This window comes from Sarcophilus harrisii, chromosome 1 (genome assembly GCF_902635505.1).
Source record: "Sarcophilus harrisii chromosome 1, mSarHar1.11, whole genome shotgun sequence".
Taxonomy (NCBI): domain Eukaryota; kingdom Metazoa; phylum Chordata; class Mammalia; order Dasyuromorphia; family Dasyuridae; genus Sarcophilus; species Sarcophilus harrisii.
Window position 1 is genome coordinate 493,736,450 of NC_045426.1, and position 21,682 is coordinate 493,758,131.

A 21,682-nucleotide genomic window follows, 5' to 3' on the forward strand; every position below is an offset into this window, starting at 1 on the left:
CCATTACTGTACTGATGGGTCAGTCAGACAATAAAAATTTATTAAGTGCTTACAATGTGTCAGACTACAAGTACACTGGAAAAAAAACACTCTATTTCAGGTATTATGCTAAGCATTTTACAACTATTAATTAACTGAGTAGAAATATGGTCTTTTTCTTTCTCTAATTAGGACTTTCCTCAATAAGGGAAAGTGTAAAATAAACTTCTATTTTTATTCTTCATGGAACTCTTCTTTCGAGATTCTGAGCTACCATTGTGATGTCCTGAGACATTCTGGGTGAGCTTATTGTCCACTGAGGTTTAACTGCTGAATTGTGTGATACTCTTGTTATTTAATCAAACAGTCAATACATATTTGTGCCATGTATAGAGTGCTAAGCTCTGGAGAGCAAAAGACAAAAAAAAAAAAAAGAACAGATTTTATACTCAAGGAAATTATATTTGAATAAGGAGAAAATGTACATACATTCAATATGTAAAGTGATGTAAAGTTGTAGGGGGCAGGGGAAGCCACTCTAGCAGATGGGAAAGATTTTTAAAAAGGCTCCATGTAAAATGTATTGGTTGAGCCGAGTCTTGAAGGAAATCTAAGAGATAGACATGAGAAGAAAGTGCACTCTAAGCAAACAAAACAGTCAGGGCAAAGGCATGGAAATGACAAAATAGTATGAATAGACTATGGCATATGTGGAGGGGAATAATATATAAGAAAACTAGAAAAGTAATGAGAAGTCAAGTTGTAAAGAGTTTTAAATTCCAAGAATTTAAATGTAATAATAAAAATAATAGCTAACATTTATATAGTGGTGCTAACTGTGTGTGCCAGGTACTGTGCTAAGCCCTTTGCAATTGTTATTTCATTTGTTCAAAACAACCCTGGAAGATAGATGCTATTATTATCTTCATTTTACAGATGAAGTAACTGGGGCAAACAGAAGTCAAGTGAGTAGACAGCATGGAAAGAACCAGTATATATAAAGTGAATGATGATCAGTGTGTGTGTATGTGTATGGGGGTGGATAATATTGGGGCAATCTACTACAGAGACAGGAGGGAAGAAATCAAGAATAATATGAAGAGGGGGTGATCTTGGCAAGGCAAAGATTAAAGTAGCAACTAAAGTAATGAAGGAAATAGTGGAGGATGATAACAAGGGCTTGTAAAGTAAGGCGAGATGGAGGAGGAGGTCATCCTAATGGCTTCAATTTTCTTGGTAATGGAATAAATGGAATAAAAAGTTGATTCTCTAAAAGGATGAAGAGATGAGGTATTATGGATGATTTAGGAGAAAAGAGAATGTTTATAACAGTTTCATGGAACTTCTGAGCCTAAAATAATGTAACTTAATGATTAACTATTTAAAATTTTCTTACCCTGTTTTATAGATGAAGAAAATGAGACCAGGAGCATTATTAATAGATCTAACACTAGAATGTAGATCTCCTGATTCCCATCTAAATATTTTTGATGTCTTATAAGAAGTTAAAGTGAACATATTGAAGAAAAGAAGGAATGGTTTGGTCCAGACCGACACAGTTTAGGTATTTAGTTTAGGTATTCAGAAAAATGTTGCAATTATAAAGTTGGGGGATACATGAGACCCTATTTGAGTCAAACTGAAGAGATTGACAAGAGCAACATAAAGAAGATAATTCAAGATAGGAAATGGAAATAACTCTGCAATACAGATATCTATTTTATACTCTGAAAGAGTATGTGTGTGTATATGTACGGGGGGGGGGAAGTTTTGTCTTAAAATGTATATGTGGTGTTTTAAGTATTTATAAATTGTAACAGAAATGAAATAAAGATTAAATATAAATAATAAGTATCTGAATGAAAATATATTGAAGGAAGATATAGACCAGGTGGCCAATTTTAGAAGGGGGAGGAATAAGATCTTGGTGGAGGTAAGGAAGCTTTCATCTGGGCTAGGTGGATAATTATAAATCCAAGAAGAGATTATTATTATTGCAATCATTATTGCAAATCTATGAGCATACTTCTTGTGCTAGGCCAAAAAGCACTAGTGAAGGAAGAAGAGACACAGGTTATAAAAGGAAGAAATGGACAAGTAGGGATGAATGCAGAATATCCAGGAGCTTTAAGAGAGAGGAAACTCAGACAGACACTGTTAACAGCAAAAGAAGCTTGACAAGGCTCATGTAATTTTGCAACTGACCTCGATTTCTCCTGATTCGTATGAAAAGGTAAAAAGAAAGAGATTTCTGTTGATTTTATATTCTTAGACTAAGAGATTTGGGGGATTTTTTTGCCAACATTATTTTTGATCATTCTGTGAAATTTTGACACTGTAATTTGACACACCCTCTTTTTGATCCCTTTCTATCAATATTTCCTAGGAGTCTGTCCTTGGCCCATTTCTCTTTTAGAGCCACACTGTCCCTAGGTAATCTCATTCTGTCCCAGGGTTTCATTGTAGAACTCCCAAATCTATTTTCTCTGTTCCTCATCTTTCTGCTAAGCATTTGGCCTGTATCTCCATTGCTTTATAGTAACATCTTGCTGGTGTTTCAGTCAACATGTTCAAAACCAAACTTATCTTTCCCCTTAAACTAATCTCTCTTACAACAGATCTTAATATTTCTGTCTAAAGAGCCCTATCATTCACTCTGTCTCAAATGCTTACAATCTTCAGGTTTTCTTTTGACTCATCTCTCTTCATCACTTATGATATTCTATCTATTAAACCTCTACAGGATCTATCCTACTCTTTTCCCCTTTTTTATTTTCACTATCAATATCCTAGTACTGGCATTCATTAACATTTGCCTCCCCTGTTATCTGATGAGATCTCCTGTCTCAATGCTCAGTCCCCTTTCCAACTTATCCTATATGATACTACCAGAAAAAAACTTTCTTATGCATTCCTGAGATATGATAATATTGTTTCTTTTATCATCTCAAGAATAAAGTTCAAGTTCTTTTGAATTTTTCAGCTAGATAGTGTGGTCAGCATGATAGTAGAGACGAGTTTAAATCTTGACTCAGACACTTATGCTTGAACAAGCCACTTAAATGTAGCCTTTGTTTCCTCATCTGTGGGGATAACAATAGCACCAATAGTACCTAAAGCACAGAGTTGTGAAGATTATATGAGATAATATATAAAGTGCTTTGTAACTCATAAAGTCATATGTTAGCTGTTTTTGACACCATCATCCACTTTCAGATTTATTTCATATGTTATGCAATCTATAATGTAGACAAATTGGACCAGTGTCCAATGCATCTCCATGCATTTGCTCCCAATGCCTAGAATGCTCTCTCATTTATTGAAATTTACAATTTATAAATACTTAAAACACCACATATACATTTTAAGACAAACCCCCCCCCCTCTCTCTCTCTCTCTCTCTCTCCATACACACACTCTTTCAGAGTATAAAATAGATATCTGTATTGCAGAGCTATTTCCATTTCCTGTCTTGCATTATCTTCTTTATGTTGCTCTTGTCAATCACTTCAGTTTGACGCAAATAGGGTCTCATGTACCTCCCAACTTTATTATTGCAATCAATTTATTTATACCTTCTCATTTATTGAATTCCTGCCTATCCAGAATCACAGAAGCTCAGAGGCCTTATAGTTCATTTATACCTAACCAAAAATCCTCTCTATAGTATCTCACCTTGAAAGCCTCAGGTAATTAGTCCAGTCTACATTCTGATAGTTCTAATTTGAGATGCATGTTTGACTCACATGGCTGAAACCAGGACTCATGGTTTCTGGTTCTACTCTTTGAGGATGCAAATCAATTCTTTAATAAGCAATGCCAGTGCCCATACATCCCCATCTAGTTTCTGAGAGCATTCTGTCAGTATATAATGCATTATCTATTAAATATGTACTATGTGTCAGGCACTGTGCTAAATCTGGGGATACAAAAAGAGGCAAAAGACAATCCCTGCCTTTATAGTTAATGGTTGAGACAACCAAAAATAGCTTATACAAAGGATTAAAAGGAAATAATTAAAAGAAGGAAGACATTAGAGCTAGGAGTTCCCAACTAGAGGATGGGAAAAGTTTCACATAGAAGATGGGATTTTAGTTGGAACTGGAAGGAAGTCATGGAAGACAGGAGTTGAGAAGAAAGAGCATTGTGAACATGGGCGAACAGCCAGAGAAAATTCTGAGAACCAAGGTCAGTGTCACTAGCTTGAAGAATATATAGCAGGAATAAGATATAAAAATCTAAGTAAGGGCTAAGTAAGGAATAAGGTGTAAAAAAGCTAAAGTAAAGAATGGATATAAATTTCAAGATTAATCTCTCCTGCAGTCTTCTTCCTCCTATCTTTGGAACCCAATTTGATCAATCTGTCTCTCCCTCCCATTCATCTTTTAAGCTGCCTCTACTGGCTACTTGACATCAGCTTACTAATAAGATAGTCCTTTCTTTTGATCCTTCCCCAGGCTCTTTTACCCACAAATTAATCATTTGCCATCATTGCCAAGCTAGTAGAAATAATCAGCACTCACTGTCTCTACTTCTTAACCACACACTCATTCCTCAAACCACAGCAATAAATTAGCAAATGTTTCTTAAGTGTCTGCTATATGTTATGCACTGTGTTAGATGTGGGGAAAACAAGTAAAATTGAAATAATCTTTATATGCAAGGGCCTGCATTGTAAAAGGGGAGATAACCGACACGCATACAAACATGTGTATGTTGTGGAGGTATATAAGAAGACATTTAGCATCTGATTAGATATGCAGGGTAAAGGAAAACAGGAGCTAAGTATACTACCAAGGTTGCAAACCTGGGTGATTAGGAGGATGGTTGCATCCTTGATAGAAATAGCAAAGTTTAAAAAAGAGATGGAAGATAGAAAGGCATTAACCAAGGATTGTTATCTGGAGATGAGCCTAGAAATGCCCTACCCTAGAAGTTAGTCCTTAGGTGATAAATATTTTAAGCCATAGCAGTTCATGAAAGTGGAGCTACCTTGGTCTACACTTGGGAAATAGTGGCTCTTTTGAAGTATGGAGTTTATAGACCAAAATTCCTCGTACCACAGTGAAGTTTGGTCTTGTACCTAATCCATTTGTGCACATTAGATTGAAGTAAGCTAGTAGGAGAAAGACTGCTTACCCCTAGAGAAGCCACAAAAAAATGGGTAAATAGGCTCACAGTTTTTAATGAAAGAACTTGTCTCTATTTTTACCTCTAGGTGGTGGCATTTGAGCACAAAGCTAAGATCATCCAACACATGGAAAAAGAAACCTGTTTTTGCCACACCCACTGCTATTCACTGCTATTACATAAAAGACTAATTTATTCCAGATCTTCAAAACATCATTTTCACAGGTTACAACATGTCCAACACAACACTGGGATTCACTATATGCTTGCTTGTTTCAGCTATGTAACTACAGCTGGATCAAAGATTATGCTTTTTCATTATTTACCTTTCTAAGAGCGTGCTGACCATTTTCTCAAAAGTTTCATCACATCTTAGAAGTGGACTAGTGATTCCCCACTGCAAGGACTTGCTGTACTCATTCAAGCCAAAATACAGTTTCTCCTCACCACCCATTTCCTCCTAGTTAAAATTTTTAAAAAGAGAGAGAGAGAAAGAGAGATATGGTGAGGATGTCATTCCCTGAAGGGTGAAAAACTTTTGTTTACTCTTATAATTTGTTAGTAGTTCAGCAGTTATAGGATTATGGTTTCAGAAATCTTGTTCTGCATTTATTCTAACATATTTAACATGTAGTGGATTACCTGTCATTGAGGGGAGAGGGGAGAGGAAGAAGGGGAAAATTTGGAACACAAGGTTTTGCAAGGATCAATATTGAAAAATTACTGATGCATATGTTTTGAAAATAAAAAAGCTTTAATTAAAAAAAGGAAATCTTGTTCTGCTTCAAAAGGGCTTGATGGATGAGTAAAATTCTAAATTGATTTATTTAGATATTTAAATAGAAAATCAATATCTTTCTCCTTTTTCCAAACTGTTCCCTAAAAAAAATACACTTTTTAATTTTTCTCGAATTCTTCTTTTGCTCGCCTGGAATCTCAGTCTGAAATTTCTGCCATATACTAGCTATGAAACTTGGACAATTTTTTGTGTCAGCTAATGGTTTATTTTAACATTAAGGAAGGTCTTTTTATAAGACTTTGTGCTCCAAATTTTTCTCTCTTTCCCTTATGCTATCCTCTTCCCCAAGACAACAAACAAGTTATTATAGGTCAAATATGTGCAATTAGACAAATCTTTTAATCTGCCTGAGCCTTAATTTTCTCTCACTGGACAAAATGGGTACAATAGTGATTTTTCTCTTACCTCATAGTATTGTTGAGGGGATTAAATAAAATAATCTATTAAAGCATCTGGTAAACTATAAAGCATTATATAAATTTTGGTTACTATTAAGATTATTATTCTCTTTCAGAAAACGTTCAAAAATTAATTACTGCAGAACAAAAGATTGAGAGCCATTTAAAATTTTGTTACATGGGTTGTCATGCCTAAAATATGTGTCACCAAGTGGCTGGCTTCTTGGGTACATGCTGCTATGTTAGTGAGTCAATATACATTTATTAAGCACTTAGGCTAGGCACTGTGTCAAATGCTGATGATACCAAAAAAGGGCAAAAGACAGTTCCTGCTGTCTAAGAGCTTACACTCTAATGAGATATAGTCTCTGTGACTGGATAGACTGGTCTTTGGGAAATAGACACTATCTGTCACTAGATCATATGCTTAACTTTTTGAGCATTGTCAATCTGGCTAGGGTTTCTTCTGGTGATAAAAGCACTGAAGCCAGTCAGAATAACGAATTCAAATCCAGTCAGAGACACTATGTCACTTAATTTCTTTCTATCCCAATTTCTTCCTCTGTAAAATGAGGACAGTATCTTCCAGGGATAAAATGAGACTGTAGTGGTTAGAACTTTGCAACTTTAAAGTACTATATAAATGGTATTTATTATTAAGAACAAGGGACCCTTGGCCAAGGATTCATTCATACTCTGATTTTCATTTAAAATGTTTCATTTAAAAACAATGGTCATTATTAGAACATCTTTCAAGCTTCTAGAAGAAGGTCATGTCTAGGATGAACTTCATCTTGGACAAATGAAAGCAAACTTACCACACCGTCTAGTGGAATCCAGTGCACTTCATTGGCAGAGCTTATTCTGGACTGTTGTGTTTGCAGGGCATATGGAAAAGAGCTAACCTGAAGTACAAGGAGGTTGAAAGCTTCGAGGACTTCTCGGCAATTGATAACTCTATCAGCCAATCCATGACTTGGCTCCCCATGTGACAGAGAACCTGAGATGACACTGTGAAAATCAGCAAAGGTACAATTAACATCTTATATAGATTAAAAATTAATAAATACTACATAATTAATAAAATTAGGGTTAAAATCAGTATTTGATATATTTTCCTTAATTAAATTAGATGCAGAAATAGACAAGAAGGAGGGATAACACAGAGAAAGAGAAAGAGGAGGAGGGAGAGGGTAAAGGTGGAAGAGAGAACAGAAAAGACAGATTGAGCAAAAGGCTGGGTTGGGAAGGAGAGAAGGAGAAGGAAGAAGGAGGATAAAAAGAAGAGAAGAAAGAGGGAAGTTATTATACTGGTATAATATAACACAATTTCAAGTGACATTTTAAATTTGAAGCAAAACTGAAAACACCACAAATTTAGCTTAGAAGGACATTTATATAGATTTCAGGGATCCTTCGAAATCTTCTTCTGATATAAATGTATAAGATACCAGTTTGGGAAATTCTCCCTACCATTTTCTCTGCAATGTATATTCTTCTTCTTCTTCTTTTTTTTTTTCTTGAGCCAATTGGGGTGAAGTGACTTGCCCAGGGTCATATAGCCAGGACGTGTTAAGTGTCTGAAGCCAGAGTTGAACTCAGGTCCTCCTGACACATATGCATACACATATGCATACATGCATATATATGTTTACAAATATTTATAATGGGTTTTGTTTTTCTGGAGAAGAGAGGGGGAGCCTAGAAGGAGTGAATTCAAAACTGAAAATAAAAATTAATTTAATGATAAGGTAGAAGGGGGAAAGCTTATGAAAAGAAAAGTTTTGTCAATTTTCCTTTCCAATACTTCTCCTAAAAACTCCGTTTTTCACCCCTGAGAAAGAACTTTTGAGTTCTATGATGCTTTAAAGAGTGATTTTTAATCTGAGTATATATGTGAATTTGTTTTAAAAAATTTTATAACTGATTTTCAATATAATTGATTTTCTTTGCATCATACGTATTTCTATGTAGCTAAAAACATTCTTCTGAGAAGGGAACCATAAACCTTAAGAACACTTTCTTTAAAGTAATATTATTGTGAATAAAAATTTCTGACTCATTCCAATTAACTCTGCTGACTATCTGTCTTTATATCTATCGATCAAGTTGGTTGTTCTCCATGAGCTGTATGCTCCACCTTCACCTCTTTAAGCATTTACCCCTGTGCCTGACATAAAATATATGGTTAACAAATGCCTATTCCCTTCCTTTCTTTTTCCCCTCTTTTAGTTTTCCTAGCTTCCTACAAAATTCAGCTCAATTCCTATATTTTACAAGAGGCTACCCCCAAGTACCCTGAGGAGTTAATGTTTCCCATTGAGATGAGTTTTAATATTCTCTGGACCTAACTTGCATGGACCTAGTGAATTGCATGTTGTCTCCCCCATTAGAAGGAGGCTGAACTCTCAAAGGCCAGGACTATTTTTTGCTTTTTTATGTCCTTGGCATTTAGTACAGAGCCTGGCACATAGTAGGCATTTAATAAGTACTTGCTGAATCACTACCTTGGTAGTTAAAGGAATTTTTTAAATTGCCATCAAGGTAAAGAACAAATGTATATGAGGAGATACCAGAGGTTAACTGCCATCTTTTGACCAATGACCCCCTGCCTGAGAAGTAGCTTTTTACTTGCTCACTCTGAAGCAATCACCTTGTCAGCTCCACATGAGAGTTGTCATGAACCAAGACAAAGAGTGTGTATGGATTTTGTTTGACCCTTCTCATAAAAACTTCAAACTTGGCTTGAATCTCATTGTCTAGCCGAACAACGTATTTTTCTGCTCTCTGATAAGCCATTCCATTTTCTTCCAGACCCAAGTCTACAAGAACACCTGCCCAAAGAGAAAAAAAACCACTTATTTTTTTTATTTGCATGGATAAATACAAAGAAAATACATTAGGTGAAAAAACAAACAACTTTAAATGGTGATTCCTGATCTGTGGAGCAATGTTAAAATAAGCCTTATTATTAACAAGTTCCTGGATTTAGTAAAAAAATTTTCCCTCTATGCATATTCCCCATCTCAAATTTGAAGAGCAAATATGATTTTCATTCCTCTGTTCAACTTCCATCCCCTCCTGTGCCACAATCCCCTCCTGCAGTTGGCAAAGTGGTTTTGAAGTTTTGAAGGATTTGTAAAAGCAGTTGAAAATATGTAAACTGAAAATATGTCTCATTAAAAGCTGTTTCCCATGAAGGTGATTATTGTTGCTAATAGTCACTGAAGTCTGCAAGGGAAAATCTTGGCTGAAGCTGTAGTTCCTCTAGAACAAACCTCCTTTGAATCTAGCAGGGAAATTAGATGATTAAACAGAACAGGGGGATAGCTATAGGAAGGCAGAACAAAGATCGCCAGTTCTTCTCCTGAAACTTCCACTTGCTGTTTCTCCACAGAGAGAAGGAGAAGGGAAGGGAATAAGAAGCATTTATTAAGTGCCTCCTGTGTGTCAGGCACTGTGTAAGTTCTTTACAAATTTCTAATTTGAGTCTCACAATAAGGAAACTGAGGCAGAGTTTAAGTGATTTGCCTAGGGTCACACAATTAGTATCTGAGGTGGAATTTGAATTCAAGTCGAAATCTAGTACTCTATCCACTGTAAAATGTAACTACCAAAACAGCTGCCACTGCCATATGTTACTAAGCTTTCTCTTGGCCAAACTGCTAATATTATGAGGGGGACAGAGTCAAAAAGATCTGATTTCAAATCTTCACTCATACTGTATAAGCCACTTAACATTCTTGGATTTTAACTTTCTCATCTGGAAAACAGGAAAAACGATGTTAGTAAATAGGGTATATTTGTCTTTATTCACCTTATACTTATGTTCTGTGTATTTACATATGTAATTGTTATTTCTCCCATTAGAATATAAAATCCTTGTAAGCAGGGATTGCTTTATTCTTGGTGTTTGAAAGCTCAGTGCCTGACATATCATTGGCACTTAAAAAATGATTCTTGATTTGAAATGATTGAGAGAACTGATAGAATTTAGAAATGATTGAGAGATTGAAAGATTTGTAAAGAACACTTAAGGCATTGTAAGGATAGAGATTTGGACTTGGAGTTAGGAAATCTCATCTTTCTGAGTTTCAAACTGGCCTCCAACACTTATTAGCTATGTGACTCTGGGCAAGTCACTTCACTCAGTTTCTTCATCTGTAAAATGAGCTGGAAAAGGATACTCAAGTATCTTTGTCAAGAAAACATTAAATAGGGTCACAATTGAACAAAAATCTTAAAAGCACTATGTAAACGTGAGCTTTTATCAAGACCTAGTCTCTAGTCTAAGCTGCTGCTAATCTATTGACACTGCCTTCAGCTGTTAGGAGATCTTATTTAAAGGGAATGTTATCTCTCTGGAGATTCTGTCCCTGCCAAAAAAAATATCTAGGACTAATCGGCGCATCTTTCAGTTCCTTTGTTACTTAGGATAATAACTACACTTGCCCAGCACAAAAAATGACTCTGGGTCAAAGTCTTTCCTTGGACCAATTTATGACCCTTCAGCAAGAAATTCCTCAAGCCTTCTTGATATGTAGGTTGGAGTAAGTGAATTCCTTTTAACTCTTATCATACTTCTGGCAAGTAAGGCCAAGCCAGCGAAAATTAACCTGGAATCTAAGTGAGTAAGTCTGAAGGGGGAAGGTGGGGCTGGTGAAGTTTTCTTCCAGTTTCTGCAGCTATATATAAAAAGATCTTTGAAATTATTAACTAAAGCTATCTTTATGAAAAATTTAAAAAGAAAATTTTGATTCCCTGTCCTCAATTTTCATAAAGTCTTTATCATTTCTACCCTTACTGTACTTCATAGGAAAAAATAGTTCATTGCCTTCCAACTATATATATATATATATGTGTGTGTGTGTGTATACCCACATATATGTATATATATATACATACACACATATATTCACATACATGCATATATAAAATATATATACATATAAATATATATGATATCTATATTACATTTAAGCTTTCTAAAATATCTTATAAACAATATCACTTGATCCTCACAACCAGAATCATAACTAGGAATTCTGTTGCCTGGGCCAGATTTATTCTGCTGCAGTTGGGGGAAGATTGCAGAAGACAATTCATTTTGGTCAAGTGCAGTATCATCAGGAAAGGTGGTCTCAGGCCTTGCAATCCCAAGCAAGCAGTGGGGGAGATATGCAAGGTAGTGGAATAAGGGGTTGCCTATGGAGAACCACAACACATGGTTGTGGCTGGATAGCAAGCTGGACAACTAACATGAGGGAGAAGTTGACCTCCTAAATGTTAGCATTCTGGACAAGGTTTTGGCCATCCCACCCTAGTCACAGCTCTGCTCACAATAACCTTGTCAATCAGGGGCTATTGGCTTAATGATCCACTAATGATTCCACTAATGCAGAAGCTGAGAGACAAGACTTTTTTAAGTGAGAGACCCTCAGTGTATCTGAATAGAAGTATCTCAAAAGTTCTCACTTTCAACCCTTTGACATGAAGCTGTGGAATATAATTGTTAAAAAACACTGAGTCCTTATTGCATACTAAAAGATCTGAGTGGCTCATAGAACTTTGGGGGCATCTTTTTTTGATGCATTCTCTATTGCTTGTCCTTCCATTAATCCCATCCAGATTGTTATTTTTTTTTTGTGAAGTCATATTTTTACAATTTTAAGGTGGCACAAAAAGGAAAGAATATATTTATTATACAAAAGCATTAATAGGGACAGAGAAAACTATTACATCACGAAATGAGTAGAGCGCTTTTCAAGCACCTTTTTATATAGTTTCTGCCCCTATGGTTTAGACTAGCAAATGACTTGCCTAGAGTCACACAGTAAGTTTCAGAGATCTCAAGTATTCCTAATTCCAGGTTGGGCACTCTACCTTTTCACCAGTTAACCTGAGCATATAATAAGTGCTAAATAAATGTTAGCTGCCATTATTATTAAAATGGAGATAACAACAGTACTTATCTCCCAGGATTGTTGTAAATGAGATAGTATGTGTAAGCTATTTAGTAAATTTTAAAACTCTACATAAATGTTAGTTTTTGTTATTATCACTATTGCTATTATTCATTTTTTTGAAGTTCAGTTTTCTCATTTGGAAAACATAGGTAATACATACTGTATTATATATATATGCATGTATAATATATTATAAAGAGGTAATATATAGTATATCATATATACATAAATGTATATGCACATCTATAAAACAAGTAACATGTGCTATATTATATATATAAATGTATAATATATCTGTAAAACAGAGGTAATATATACTGCATTATGTATACATATGTGTCTGTATATCTAGAAGACAGAGATGTCTACTTCACAAGGTTGTAAAAATAAAGAAGAAATGATTATAAAGAATAATATGAATGTCTATTATCAATCTCACCAGAACATGAATTCTGTGATGACAAAGACTATATCTTGTATAAACTTTTCATTCTCCTTCTACCCCTACTTTTTACTCTGCATACAGAAGGCACTTAGTATTGAGTAAATGTTTACTGAAATTGAATTCTGATCACCTTCCCTTCCTCTTCCATGTCTTCATCTACTGGTTCTTTTTCTGCTGAAGCCTACTAACATGTCCAGGTCTCCTTCATTTTCACAAAAAACTTACTTGATCTTTCCATTCCCTTAAACTGTTTACTCACTTCAGTTTTCCTTTTCCCACTTTGGCACTTTTGCCTGGAAGGTAATCCATTCCTGCTTCTGTCTTTTAGAATCCCAACTTTTTTTTTTCTGCTAAGCTCAGGTAATTACCTCCTACAAGAAGCTTTTATTGATCCAACCCCAACTTTGTGCCATCTTTCTATTACTACCCACTACTGAAATACCCTAATACTGACTTGTCTGTATGCTGCATCTCCCATCTCCATCAGTAAAATGTGATTTCCTTAAGGAACAGGGCTGTCATTTCTGTGCTTATTTCCTCAGTGTCCTATATACAGTAGACTCAATAGATGTTTGCTGAATTATAACATTTCATGCTATAGAGAAAGGACTTTGTGCTGAAGGAACCAAAGTCATCCACTTCACCCTAGACCCTAAATCAAGTTATAAAAGAAAATTGTTCAGATACCCACACATATTACAATAAGGAATGATCTAGCCACAAGAGCCAATTTTGTGCTTTAAATTAAAATGGAAGTAATGTGAAAAAGGCTTTAATTTTACTGGAAGGGCAAGAAAAAAGAACTCTCTGTCCTTAAATGACACGAAATAGAAACTTCAATTCTTTCCTGCCTCTGAAACTTGAGTGGAATAAACCCAATAAGTCACATGTCAGTGGTAAGAACAAAAGTAGATGAACAGAATCGGAGAGGTAAAATCATCCACTATCCATGACTAGAAGGAGCTAATCAACTATAAATACGGTAAGAGTTTTAAATCATTCCCTCCTTCTGCAACTCAAGGAAAATTGATATGGATTGGGAGTTTTATGATGTCCATGTGTGAAAAAAGATCAATCCAATCTTTCTCATGTTTATTTCAAGATTTCATGTTTATCTGCATAAAATATGTTCGGACTTGTAAGGTGTGATTTTTTTTTAAAGGCATATATACACAAGAGTTTTAAAATCTTCCCTCTCTTCCTCAAAAACACTTTTTACATGTAGTATGTCATAGAAAATAAAAAGCAATCTAGACTTTAGCTGTCTTCTCTGTGAATCCAAATATTTGTTTGATTTTATGAAGTTTTAGATTTATCAACAATTTTCTGACCTTTCAAGGGCTTAAAGATAAAAGGAAACTTTAAAAATAATCACTGCACACTCACTCATTTTAAGTATGGAATGTTTGGAGTCAGGAATCTTTGGAGAGATGTGCTGAGAGTGAGTAAGAAATTTTTAAAAGCAGATCTCTGATCTGCAAAATGAAGGAATCTGCTGATATATATGGAAGCCTGGGGCACTTGCAAATCTTGTAGCCATCCTTCTAATTCCCCACATTTTATCTCCATGACAGTGATTAAATAATTCTTTTCTGCACCCCGACCAGAGGAGACCATTGCCTACACTTGGTACAGCTGGAGACATTTGGATGTGTTCATACAAAATACTCTTTCTTGGGGTATTAGTCTTATAGCTTCCTTTCCCTATTTTCACTGAATCAAGAATGAGTGGGGTCAGCCCTTATCCCCCAACCACTTGCAACCTTCCTGAATTTCAGTTTCCTAATCATTTAAGGGGATACAAAAGCTTATATCACAGATCATTGTTGTAGCCCCATTTGGGACTTTTCTAGCCATTTCCTTCTCCAGCTCATTTTACAGATCAGGAAACTGAGGCAAACAGGGTTAAGTGACTTGTCCAGGTTCACATAGCTAGTAAATATCTGAGGCTAAATTTGAACTCTGGAAGATTTGACTCTAGGCCCAGTACTCTGGCTGCACTCCCTTAGGATTACTAAGGAAGCAAATACAATGTAAATTGCGGCATGCTACATAAATGAGTTATCTACATATCTTTCTAGCTCCACTTGGTAGAAAAAGGTATGTAATGCATGCATAGGGGACAAAAATACTTTGTTTCTCTCTTTCCTATGACTTACCTTAGTGCCTGCCCTACATAATAATAAATGTTACCAAATGAATGAATTCTTCTGGGCTCTATGCACAAAAATATTTATTACATTCATTTTGTTCATATTGTTTATATATTTATAAGTATAAATGTGTTTTCTATTAAATATTATTTTACTTTTTCCTTTTTAATCACCAGAGCCTAAGACAAATGCTTATTGATTACATGGTTGATTTAATGCCCAAATTCTTTGTTATTTTTTCTCATCAAACACAAGTTTTGCTAAATATATATATATTCATATATGCACACATATATATGTATTATATATATATATAGGTTATTTATTGTCTGAAAAATGTAATTTTAATAACAATCTTTATAAAAGATTTTACTGTTTACAAAAGAAATTTCTTCATAAATCTGTGATGATAGGTAGTATATTTTTCTGATGTGTGTGTGTGTGTGTAGGAACTAAGGTTTAGAGAGTTTCAGTGAACTCCCTATCCACCTAGCAAGTTTCAGTGCTGGAACCTGGAATGCTGATCATCTATCTATTACATCCTGCTGTAAACTCCTTGGTTCTCAAAACATGAATTCATTTTTTCAGGTGGATTAATTCAAAGCAATTCTCAGTTGTTTTTTCTCCAAAAGCTTTATAGTATGGCCCAGACTATGGAAAACTGGCCTTGAAACCAGGAAAATGTGTGTATTTCAAGTCCTACTTTGGATCTGATGTCTAATTGTTCCAATCACATCTCCAGGAATATAAATTACAGTGAAGGTCCCAACTTGCATTGAAAGAGGGAGTTTCCTATGTGTTCTTGTTCATTCTCTAGCTTTGTTTTTCCCTCCTTTCTTCTCCCTCTTTCCTTACAAGTATAGGGTGGTCTGTAATTTACATATAGCAAAAAGTGAGAGCTGAAAGAGCACTATCTTTAAGTTATACTGATGAACTAACCTAAAGGAAAGAAATTCAAAGCAAAGAGAGGTATCAAAAAAAAAATAGAATGTGTTGCTTTTCCCTATTATCGGAGATCTCTAAATGAAGATGGATGACAGCTGTTAAGTATATGGGAGACAATATTTACATTTTAGACCGTAATTGGATGAAATGACTTCTGACTTCCAGGTACTTCATCATTTCTCCTTGGCACTCTCACAGTAGCTCCCTCATTGGCTTCCTCTGCTTCAGGTGTCTCCCCTTTCTAATTCATCCTCCATATATTTGCTAAACTGAAATTTCTAAATACATATCTGACTAATTCAGTTACTCAATGAACCCCAGTGGCTCCCCATTGCCTCTAGAATCAAATGCAAATCTGGCATTGGTTCTATTTTGACAACTTGGTTCCAATCTATCTTTCTAGGCTTGTTATACATTATTCCCCTTCTCTTACTTGCTACCTACCAAACCAGTTCTACACATGACATTTCACTTGTCTATCTTTGCCCAGGCTCATATCTAAAATGCTCTTTTTAAAGAATTTTTAGCCTCTTCCAGAGCTCAGCTCAAAGCCCACCTCCTAAATGATGTCTTTCTTAATCCTCCCAGTAATCAGACATTATCTCCCCCACCTCTCAATTATCTTTAATAAATGCTTGTTTGAGGGATTAAACTGACAAGTCTTCCTTCAAACTCCTCAGTGACTTAGAAAGCACATTAGTCTGAAAGATGGAAGTCCAAGGTTTGGGTTCTAGCTCTGTCATTAACTACTTGGGACAAGTCCCTTTCATTTTCATGTTCACATCTGTCAAATAAGGGGGCTAGAAAAAGGATTATTAAAATTGTATTCGGCTCTAAAATTCTAACATTTAACATGAGTTTCCATTTTTATTCATTTTTATTTGCTTTTTTATTTGCAAATTTCTAAGAACATCTTAAATTTTTTTACTTTGTATTTTTCAAACTATAGAACCTTCAGTTTTGTTACACGCCAATTCTGCCTGTAGCTACATTTATTTTGCAGCTAAGGAAACCAGAAGCAACTTCACATTCACACTTCTTTTCAGTTGTTTTAAAACTTGATTATTTTCACAAGTACTTTTCCAACGTTCTCTTTTTCTCAGAAGCACTTCTATTTTCTAACATTTTCGGGAACAATCTTTATTTTTTAAATATCTCTTTATTTCTCTTAGATTTCTGAAGCTTTCTGCTTCAAAGTAGCATTTTCTTGAAATGAAAAATAGCATTTTCTTCCCCTTTGGATTTATTTTGTTTCGCCAAAGGTACAAGAGGCAACTTTATCTTTTTTTTTTTTTTTTTTTTTTTTTTTTTTTAGATAAAGCCTCTTTCAGAGTGAGTCAATCTGGGCAGGTTTGGGGGTTGGTGTAGCACTGTATTTCTAAGACAAATTATTTAATTGATCTAAACAAATCTTTCTAGAAATTCTGGTGGCAGAGAACTTTCTATTCTCCGTCAGGGTGCCCTTGACCCAAGAAGTTTCACTGTATAATTTAAATTATCTCTCAATTAGCTGGTGGTGGTGGGAAGGTCCAGTTAAATAAAATATCAAATATCCCATTCATGCTGGTTAACTCAAGTTAATTGCAATGTTTAATTCCCAAATAAGTAAACTGCATTGTAAACTGACATACAGGTGTCTAGAAGGAAAATAATGACAGTTCTTTGATGGAAAAAGACTTTAAAATTCCAAGAACTGTCACCACCAGCACAACAATAATGCAACTGGCCTATGAGCATTTGGATTAAAAGAAAAAAAAAAAGGCTTTTATTTAAGTCTGTATTTATGCTTTATATGCTTCCAACTTACCTGATTGTCGAATTCGTTGAAGAGTTTGTTGGACTAGAACTTCTGAACGTGGGACTATAATGATAAAATCCACCTTGCTGAAGTGGCCCAAGTCCAAGCTTTGATTGCCGCTGTCTGCTATGGCACACACCTGAGATAAGAGTTTTCTGGCAACTGTGAGCTGTGGTTGATAAATTTGGAAGGTGTCATTATCTATATCTAAAATGAAACAAAAAAAGCCATAAAGACAGGATTAATTTGCCTTGATAGTGGCAGTTAATAAAGCATTCCATATGTCATAGAGCCTATCACACTTACAGAGTAGAAAGAAAAGTGTCCCATTTTTCTAAAATTAGCACTTTCTTCTTTAAAATTTTATTTTAAAAAATTTAGGTTATATAGTATCTTCATTTTTTACATATTTCCAAATAAGTCATGTTGGGAAGGAAAAATCAGAACAAAAGGAAAAAATACAAGAAAAACAAAACAAAAAGGAAAACAGGTGAAAATAATATGTGTTGATTCACATTCAGTCTTTAAAGTGTTTTCCATCCAAAGTTTATTTCAACTGCCTTGGATCACTGAAATGCTGAGAAGAACCAAGTCTATCATAGTTGATCATCACACAATCTTGTTGTTCCTGTGTATCCTGTTTTCCTGGTTCTGCTTGCTTCATTCATCATCAGCTCATGTAAATCTTTTCAGGATTTTCTAGAATCAGCTTATCTGTCATTTGTTATAGAACAATGGATTATCCCGTTCTGAAGCAGCCTATACCCTTTCCCTGACACTTGACTGTTCTGATACCTTTAGAAAAATGGGGCAGTTCCCTTCCCAGTTTATCTTTGAGATCCCTGAGAGCAGGAATCATCTTTTCTTTCTCTGTATCCTCAGCACTTAACACAGTGCCTGGAACATAGTAGGGACTGAATAAATGTTTATTGAATGACTGTGAACCTAATTGTTTAAATGTTCTCTCCCTCATTAGAAGACATGCACCTCAAGGGTGGGACTTCTTTTGAGGGGGAGAGGGACATTTTTGTACCCCTAGTACTTAGCATAGTGTCTGATACAAGCATTTAATAAATGTTTGTTGACTGATTGACACTGTTCATATTAACTATTACAAAGGAGTAGCTGTACATCAATTTAAAAATTTGTCTCTCTTTAATTATCCATCCAGCAATTTTTACATTGGGAAGTAGGAAAAATGTTAATAAGTCACTAGTTAGGGAATAGAACAGAATTTCTTTAGGAATACCAGTAATATCCATAGAATAACTGTGATACATATGCCAGAATTCAGGTATCTTAGGAAATGGGGGGATATTGCCCAGAAAAAGGTGATTTGAGCCATTAAAAATATTTTAATATATTTAACATGTATTGGACTAACTCTCATCTAGGGGAAGGGATGGGGAGAAGGAGGGGAAAATTTGGAACAGAAGGTTTTACAAGGATCAGCATTGAAAAATTACCCATGCATGTGTTTTGTAAATAAAAAGCTTTAATTTAAAAAAATGGAATGGTATTATGCCTGAGGAGAAATGAGGAATCATATGCCTGTGTATTACACTGAATTTTCCTGAACTCTGTAGCCCAGTAGACACTCTCCTTCATACCTGACTAGTTTGTGGTTAACATTCTAAGAAGTTCCTTTCTCTGTGGTTTGATATGAAAAAGTTTTACTTTTCTTTTACTGTTGGTATAATTTTGTAAATGGATAATGACCTGATGTCTTTAGATTGTTCTAGTAAGATTCTAATGTTAATGCTTGCATTTAACTGAATTGATATGAACCCTATTATAGCTGGCTGGTCCCTAAATAGGTAACTTATTTGAAAAACAACATCACCTAATGCTTTTCAGGGTGTTCAAGCATGCCAGTGACAGAAGCAGGACTCAGTAATTAGTTAGGAATCAAAGGACAAAACCCTGCCAAATAATCCCAAAACTAAAAAAAAACCCTCCACCAAAGAGACATACCTACTTTGCCAAAAACCAGGGCTCATGCCATTTAATTGCTTTTTCAAAGAGCTGTTTTTTTTTTGTAGAAATCTATAGGAAAACTTTATTTGGATGATTATAGTATTTTCTCCATAATCTATGCTTAAATGTTTTATGGAATCAAACCTAAAAGCAACTCAATTTAAAAAACAACCACCCCTGAATCCCAGGGGACATCTTCCCAGGGAGCTTGTTACTTCCCAGGGAGCTTGATGACTACCAGGAAAGCCCAAGCCCAACATCCTGTTATTTATAGCACAATGCTGTTGATATTTAATGCTGATAATCAAGCACAAAATTACTATAAGTCTTCTGACTTTTACAAGGTGATTTCTTTTGTGGGTTGGTTTTGTTTTGTTTTGTTCCTTGGAGAAGAGAAGGGAAAGCACAAATATTAACATGAGTTAAGAGGATTTAAGACAGGATTTAATAGATTAATTCAATTTCAGCACATACAAAAATCTCTTATGTTTTCCCTCTCTTCAGAGAGATGCTCCATATTCTACTCATGGTTGGTAAATGCTTTAGCATTAATGGAGAGCATTACCTTATAAAGTATGAGTAAGGGAGAGATCCAAGACTACTTTTCTTTATAATGATCACCATGGCCCTCTCAAACAGCTTCTCTAGATTGGCTTCTTGTCTGTTTTTTCTTTTGTTCTTTCTTTTCAAAAAGTAGATTGGATGTACTTAGAAATTTATGCCCTATATCCTATCATCCACCCAGAAGCCACTTTCTCCTGGATCTTCCCTCCTCCACTTCCTCCATGTTGCTGAAGCTTCAAGTTGGAGGCCTTCTACTCACTGTACTTCAGAACTATTTGTTCAATGAGTTCCTCATGGCTTTTGTGATAAAGAAGGTATACAGATTTTGTTGCTGTATCTAACAAAATTAGTCTCTTACAAGTTAAGTATTATTGTAAAAGGCTATGAAAGAAGGTCATCAAAACACAAGACAGAATTCAACAACTCTGGAAACATGGGCCTTGTCCAGACAAATCTTGTGAAGCACCAAACCAAAACTTGAGAAACATAACCAACAACTAAGGAAAGAACACTGAATTCAACTGAAGTCTTTTGAGGAATAAAAATGAAAATCTTAATTTTTTTCAAATTCTAGAAACTCACTAATCAACAACAGTAAATTGATTCTACTGTTAAAAAGAAACACTTTCACATGGTAAAAAATAAAATTATCCAAAAAAAAAAAATCAAAAGACTATGTCCATCCCCACCCCCAAAACAAAAAAACGAGACAACTTAACGATTTTTAGAATTTTCTTTACAGAATTTTTTTCTCATAATCACCCTGAGATATTACAACTGTTATTTCCTTTTTATAAATGAAGCTCAGAGGACTTAAGTGATCCAGATAGTAAGTATCAAGAACTTATTTCCACATCTAGTTTAAAGAAACATTACCTAAGCTCTGTGTGGGAATCATGGCAGCTGCTTCCTGAGATGACACACATTCATTAACGTCGCCATTGAAAGGGGTAACCACATTGTCCCCTCTTTTCTGCTGCATTTTCTCTAACAATTTATCTAGGTCATCACCTGTGAAAGAAACAATGACAGAGAGAAGAGGAATAAGGAATGAGGCTTTCATAAACCATTAGTCCCAGGGTGACTGGGGGCTTGCCAGTTAGACCTGGCACTCAGAGTGATTGCCAAGCATTCGGCGTTTGTTTGACAAGGAGTTCACAGCTGGCTGCCTCCATGGCTGTTTACTTGTCAGGCTATTAAAAAATTACTGAGAAGTGTACACTCTGAACCTCCAGGATCAATGAGAAAAGCACAAGTCTCACAAGATAGGCTATGACAGAACCTGAGAAGCAATCCAGCACAGAGTTCCTAACTTCTGTATCTACTTACCTAAAGACGTGTTTTTGAAATGGGATGCCAGGAAGCTGACTTTTCCTGTGATGAGTTCATAACTAATTTCTTTCAAAAATTCACTTGTGGTAAGCATGCTCTCTGCCAAGGCTCTGGATTGATACTGACCTGGAGGGGAGGACAGCAGAAATGAATAACTGCAGCAGGCTGTCTGGATGAAGCTTCTGGGCACATACTT

At 35.3% G+C, this 21,682-nt stretch overlaps 1 protein-coding gene across 3 annotated transcripts in view; it reads right to left on the reverse strand.

Moving 5' to 3' along the window:
* The window catches only part of GREB1L (GREB1 like retinoic acid receptor coactivator), a 137,138-nt gene that overhangs the window by 38,931 nt on the left and 76,525 nt on the right, over nt 1-21,682 (reverse strand). For all 3 annotated transcript variants that reach the window (XM_031946546.1, XM_031946545.1, XM_031946544.1), the window contains 6 exons: nt 21,484-21,612; nt 21,031-21,165; nt 17,623-17,820; nt 8,960-9,140; nt 7,125-7,317; nt 5,436-5,569 (listed from right to left, as the gene is read on the reverse strand). In XM_031946546.1, coding sequence (XP_031802406.1) covers nt 5,436-5,569; nt 7,125-7,317; nt 8,960-9,140; nt 17,623-17,820; nt 21,031-21,165; nt 21,484-21,612 — 970 coding nt within the window. The remainder of the gene's footprint in view (nt 1-5,435; nt 5,570-7,124; nt 7,318-8,959; nt 9,141-17,622; nt 17,821-21,030; nt 21,166-21,483; nt 21,613-21,682) is intronic.